The sequence below is a fragment of the Scomber scombrus genome, chromosome 2 (assembly GCF_963691925.1).
Source record: "Scomber scombrus chromosome 2, fScoSco1.1, whole genome shotgun sequence".
Classification (NCBI taxonomy): Eukaryota; Metazoa; Chordata; class Actinopteri; order Scombriformes; family Scombridae; genus Scomber; species Scomber scombrus.
In genome coordinates this window covers 16,586,227-16,592,896 of record NC_084971.1, presented here as the reverse complement: position 1 = coordinate 16,592,896, position 6,670 = coordinate 16,586,227, and the positions used below count along the sequence as shown (strand labels likewise).

The 6,670-nt window shown below is 40.1% G+C and overlaps 1 protein-coding gene across 1 annotated transcript; it reads left to right on the top strand.

Moving 5' to 3' along the window:
* The first annotated feature begins 2,316 nt into the window (after window positions 1–2,316).
* Window positions 2,317–4,997, top strand: LOC133989658 (ATP-sensitive inward rectifier potassium channel 12-like). Its single transcript, XM_062428159.1, has 2 exons — window positions 2,317–2,408; window positions 3,356–4,997. The coding sequence occupies exons 1-2, from the start codon at window positions 2,317–2,319 to the stop codon at window positions 4,995–4,997; spliced, it is 1,734 nt and encodes a 577-aa protein (XP_062284143.1).
* Window positions 4,998–6,670: the final 1,673 nt, after the last annotated feature.

Here is a 6,670-nt window from a genome sequence, read left to right as displayed (position 1 = left end):
ATTTGATGAGCACTGCCTAATTTGACAGTTTGATCTGAGTTTCAGTTTAGGGAACGCTTTCTTTCTTTTTTTCCAACTTTACTGAGTAAATTACACACACATTTGGATTTAGTCTGAGTTGAGTTGCTGGTGCAATATTGTGACATCTAGTGACTGAATGTCACGCATTGCAACTTTAAGGTGTTTTTGTTATTTCGTTAACCTCATCACATCAACATCTTACTATTATACTGCTTTATATTGTCAGGTATTTCCACCTTCTTTACCAACAGGTGGACAAATTACAGTTGAATCTACACCTCTGTAACATCTCAACAACAACTAAGCATAACACATACAGTAGCCTTACAAAGACAATTGTAGGACTATTAGATTAGACTGCATCATCATTTCCAGGTGTTCGTGTTACTGCGCCCCTAATAGCAAAGATAAAATCACTTTTTTTCAGAAGTGACTGCATGCCATTTTTAGCTAATGTTGTATTCTGGATAAATGTAAATGAATGTAAAAATGGAATACAAAACAACTTTGTTGCCCACTATAATGAACATTTGTGTTTGACTATATCTTTGCAGAAAAAAGTTTTTGCCATTTAAATGATATAGTTTTACATTTGTTTTGTTTTATTTCATTGTCATTTTAACTGGGAACCACACAATATATAGTTCAGTATGTTAAAAAAAAAAAAAAAGCAGAACTTGATTTTGTAAATAAAGATTTGATGCACAAAGACTGAGTTGCCTATTCACATACAAAATATTCACATTACCTAGTTACTTGGAGAAAGCCTCTGAGAGGAGATTAAAACCTCATCAGGATAAACTTTAGGCTGTGGCATTTTCTTTCTTCTGCTATTAAGTGCTCAACCAGTTAAACGTTTTGAAATGAATATATTTGAAAAGATATATAACATATCTACATAGTATTGTAACCAATGTGTATTTTCTTTTCTTTCTTTGTTTTATTTATATTGATGTAGGATACATTATATTTTTATGTCTGAAATACAGTGTCTTGTATTCCCATGTGGGATGAGCCAGATGTTTGGCATGACATGGAAATAAAAACATACCAAGAACAACAACATTAGAAACCATACATAATAACCTGTAAAAACATGACTGATACTGATACTACTAAACTGATACATCACCAAAAGTATCAGTTAAAATTAAATATAGTACAAAATAACCACAATTTATTGGAACTACATCAAAACAATACAATCTCCATTGTAAATCCCATCCAAACATACATTAACTCTGTTGTGCCTAACTGATCCCACTCATGATGCTGCTGGCCCTGACATGGCACTGACCCCTGTAACATTCGGCATATTGGCGGACGTCTTTAAGAACCCTGTAAGAAAAGGTTGTGATTTCTTGTAGAGGACACTTTCCTCCAGCTGTGGGAGTGATCAAGTTGATGTAATCATCTGCCCTTTTGGGATTATCCAGCTGAAAATCACCCTTCATCCGGCCAATCAGCAGCCAGTTCGTAACATCTGTCCTCAGTGTAAGAGGAAAAGAAGTCTGGGAGCATCACACACATTACATGACATCAAATCCCATCAAGATTTGTACATGTGAGTGTTTCTGTATGTGTGTATCGCAGTGTGTGTTTGTTATTGGCGTGACAGCGGCATTGAATGAAGACTTATAAACTGTTAGCAGAAATATTCCCAAGACAATCCATTACTACTTGGTTAATGCACACCTGTGTTGTCAATTTATTCATGCCAGCCAAAGTCATTCAAAAACATAAAACCGCTAATGCCCCTTTGTATTGCGTGCAATTGGCCTTCTAGTGCTTATGCAACCCGATGCTTTTTGGTCCTCTGCATGCTGACATAATAAGCTGAGTAAAATCACCCTCCAACCTTGTCATCAGGCCAAACAGCAGATCAATTGTTCCTCTAACAGTAGATTACCACTGATTCATCTCTTTTTTAGGCCTTTGTCCCTCCCAATGCATGTCTGGTTTTCCACCCGTGGTCGGTCTGAAGGTCCCTAAGGCTAACTACTAGCAAGGACCTAATCAATATGCTTTCGTTACACAAAACTGTCTAGTCTGCTCTGTGCATTAGGGCACAGCCAATAATTGCAGAGAGGGGATCTCAGAAATTATAACCTGATTATTTTTAGAAAACATCCTATACTTTCATATCTCAAATGTAGTAAAATCATTTGACAATTGAAGAAATCTCCTTTTTGTTTCTGTTGTTCACAGAAAATGTGCCATGAGAAGACATTGTTGATAACGAATGCAAGACTGCCCTGAGCTCATACTGCCTCCTAGTCCAGCAACAGTACTTTAATGGTTGGAACTGCCCGCCCCAACCTACATTACTGCCCCCGCAGACACAGCCTGATGATCACCAGTGCCATGGGAGCGGTGCGAGTCAACAGGTAAGAGGGGAAAAATATTTGTAAACTATTTATTTACCATTAACAAAGACAGTAGTTACAATTTATAAACTCTTTATTAAGGATGACATATGAGAAAGTGGTACCAAAACATCCAGTGGACTATTTTCTAAACCCCTCCTTTTAATATTGATCGTCCATTCATAGTTAAACAACCATATCTAGATACAGCGAGCCTGTCCAGCTGAGGATTTCTCCACATGTTAAAACTGTGTGTGCATTAAGAGTGATACTCTGCATTTTAAGAGTTTTGTGGGTATTTAGCATTGGGAATTTTTTTGCCTGTCCAAAAAACAAAGCCAAAAACCAAAAAAGGGCAAAGTTGTGAGGATGGATTTTGTCTAGCTAAGTAGCTTTCAACCTACAGTTGTAACCCAAAGTCAAGGAGCACACTTATGATCATTATCTTCATTAGTTTGTGGGGTTATGAGTTAAAAAAAAAAACTTCCACTGTGTAGTATGTGGAAGCCAGTGCTATTTGCTATCAGAGTTTAGTTTATAAAACCAGTTTCCAAGATATAAATCATAATATTATGTTGCTGTTGGTACCAAATCTGATTAAAATAGCCGACTCTTCATCTATTTTTAGGATGAATAATTTACATCGGGTGCTTGGTAGGCTACCGACCTAACCTAGCCTTGCCTGTCTTAGACTACGTAGGCTAATGTTAGCATCTCTGCCCTGCTCTTTATTGAATTTGTAGAAGTTTACATCCCTGCAAGCTAATCCATCATTACCCAAAATTGCATTGCAAAAACATTGGTTCGTTATAAAAACCTTTTCTATTGTAGCATTTAATCTGCTTCAAAGTATGTTAGCTATTCAGCTAAACAGTGCTATAAAATACGTATAGAACTTACAGGCATCAATAACTCTGGGGGCAATTCTCAATTCTCCCAAACTCACATTCTCCCTTCTTGTTTTGCAGATACAGCATTGTTTCCACAGATGAAGATGCCGTGAAGATCTCCACCCTGGGCCTCCACAATGGCCATAGTCCTCTGACTCAGCAGACACTATTAGGGGCCTGCATGCGAGGTGAAGATGGAGGAGGAGGAGAGTGTCCAGGAAGTGATGAAGGAAGAGGTGCATTGTCTCTGAGAGTCACAAATGAGCCAATCGTCCACAACAGCTGCCGTGCTTCACCCTCATGTCGCCTGGGCCTGGATCTGGGCACCGGCCGCCTGCGCAGCCGCTTTGTGAAGAAGAATGGCCAGTGCAACGTGGTGTTCAATAACATGGAGGGTAAGCCACAGAGATACCTGGCTGACATTTTCACCACATGTGTGGACATACGCTGGCGCTACCTGCTGCTTATCTTCACCACCACCTTCCTTCTGTCTTGGCTGCTGTTCGGTCTGGTCTTCTGGGGAGTTGCACTGGCTCATGGAGACTTTGAAATTCGCCTTCCCATGAAGGAAGGGGATGCTCGGAGCACCACAGAGGAAGGACCAGACGAATGGCGGCCATGTATTCTCCACATTCAGGGTTTTATTGGGGCATTCCTCTTTTCCATTGAGACCCAGACCACCATTGGATATGGTTTCCGTTGTGTCACTGAAGAGTGCCCAGTTGCTGTGGTGACCGTGGTTGTCCAGTCCATCGTGGGCTGCATTATTGACTCCTTCATGATTGGCACCATCATGGCAAAGATGGTGCGACCCAAGAAGAGGGCACAGACCTTGCTGTTCTCGCATCATGCTGTCATCTCATTGCGTGATGGTAAGCTGTGCCTCATGTGGCGTCTGGGAAACATGCGCAAGAGCCACATAGTTGAGGCACATGTGCGTGCCCAGCTCATTAAGCCGCATGTGACAGCGGAGGGAGAGTACCTCCCTTTGGAGCAAAAAGACATTGATGTTGGCTATGATGATGGACTGGATCGGCTGTTTCTGGTCTCACCGCTGGTGGTGGTCCACGAGATCAACAAGAACAGTCCGCTGTATAATATGAGCCACAATGACTTGCAGAAAGAAGACTTTGAGATTGTTGTCATCCTGGAAGGGATGGTGGAGGCCACAGCTATGACGACCCAGGCCCGTAGCTCCTACTTGGCTAAGGAGATCATGTGGGGTCATCGCTTTGAGCCTGTGGTTTTTGAGAAGAGCGACCGCTACCACGTGGACTATTCCCGCTTCCATAAAACTTATGAAGTGCCATCTACTCCTCACTGCAGTGCCAGGGAACTGAGCCAGATGATGGGTCGTGGCAGGCAGTCCTCGTCTTCCACCACCAGTTACTCCCGGTCTCCATCACCATTTGCCCCAAGGGCAGCCCGCCACCTACTGGGCCCTCACTCTCCCAGCGCTTTCTGCTACGAGAACGAGGTAGCCTTGTGCTGTGGGGATGATGATGAGGAGGAGGATGAGAAGAACGAGGCAGTAAGTCTAAGCATTAGAGGTGACATAGAGGCAAAGTTGAGAGATGACATTCACTTGGGATTCAAGGAAACGTTTGTGGAGGAGCAGACGGTGGAGATGCTGTGTGTGCTGGACACAGAGAACCAGATGAGCCTCGACAGACTACAGCCCACCCTACCTTTATACATCAGCAGAGAGTCAGGAGTTTAAAGCCAATCAATGGGTAATGGCTGCCATTCCATTTGTTTCCTCTCTTTGTCTGCGTGCATCCGACCAAAGTATTGAACTAGTGTTAAAATAAAAAATGAAGGACACAGTTTAAACTGTACATCTGGCGAAAGAGAGGGATTTTTCTTTTGCAGCTGTCATGAACTTCACTCAGCTTTAGCTCATAACTTGCTCTGGTTTCAGGTATTGTACATTTTCATTTGTAACATCAGCATCTATACAACACACAGCTCATCTACTTTTAAATGTGGTGACCTGGTATTTCTCTCTAATCATGAGGTATCTTGAAATGTTATTGCTTTCTTGTTTTATTCAGTATGACCCGTTTATGAATTAAGTCAAGCCTTTTGTTCTTGATTTCCATTCAGTTCTTCCTGTAAATAGGGTGTGCTTTTGTTTTAATTTAAAAATGATCACTTTAGCTCTGATTTATACATCATTTACAAGTAAATGTTATGAGAGAAAAATTATCTTATTTTAAAGAAAGCATGACAAAAATGCTCAAACCTCTACACATTTATTTTTTTCTCTGTAAAAATAAATTGTTTCTGTACTTTGGATTTCTGTCTTCCTTTCTGAGTTCATCATTTCATATTTAAAAAAAAAGAGCCATTCCCTTTTTTTTTATTCATCACATTATATACCATAATAAAAAACAAGTTCTAATAAAATAAAGTCCTGAACCATGAAACAGAATTCAAACACTTCTAAGTATGTACTGTACAGATGATGAACAAGCACTTTATTCTTACTTTTATCAATAGATACGAACACTTTGCAACAGTGTGTTGTTTTGTATGGCAAAGCATCTAATAAAACAAAACAGTATACACTGTTATGCTTGAATTGTCTATGTTGAGATTCAATTGCATATTTTCTCACTGGTTTAAGGTTTGCAGACCACTTTATAAAGCAAGGCTGGATTAAAAAGCAGGAAACACGCTCTGGACCCCAAACATCCAGGGGAACTGAAACACCAGGTTCAACTAGTGGCAACTAATTGTTAGTCACACTAGCAGCTCTAAGGATAGTCCACTGGTTGGTTGGTTGGTTGGTTGGTTAGGTGGTTGGTCCATCACCTTGGTCCAGACTGAAATATCTGAACAACTATCAGACAGGAAGTTTTTATTTATTTTTACAGACGTTCATGGTTTCCAGACAAATTGATGTATCATAATAACTTTGGTGATCTGACTTTTCAGGTGAGTGAAATGGCTCAACAACTGTTGGTTGTTGGATTGCAATGCATTTTGGTCCATACATGGTCTCCTAAAGATGAATTGTGATAACTTTTGTCATCCCTTGAGTGTTTATTTAGCAGCATCAATATTTTAACTGGTTTGGTTTATGACCAACTTCCTGCAAAATTAAAAAAAAATAGATCAGCCTCAACAGTGTTAGTGTTAATTAGAACATGTAAGCGAATAACTAGGGATGTGAATATGGTAAAAAAAAAAAAAAAAAAAAAGACCTTCTAAACAAGAGGCATGATGTAAGCATGTTAGCATGCTGATGTTAGCATTCAGCTCAAGGCAATGCTGTGCAAAGTACAACTTCACAGAGTTGTTAGTGTGGCTGTATATTCCTAATCTTGTTGGTAATTTGTCTGGTAACCTGCATCAGTACAGTATAAGTACAATATGAACTAGGTTCTA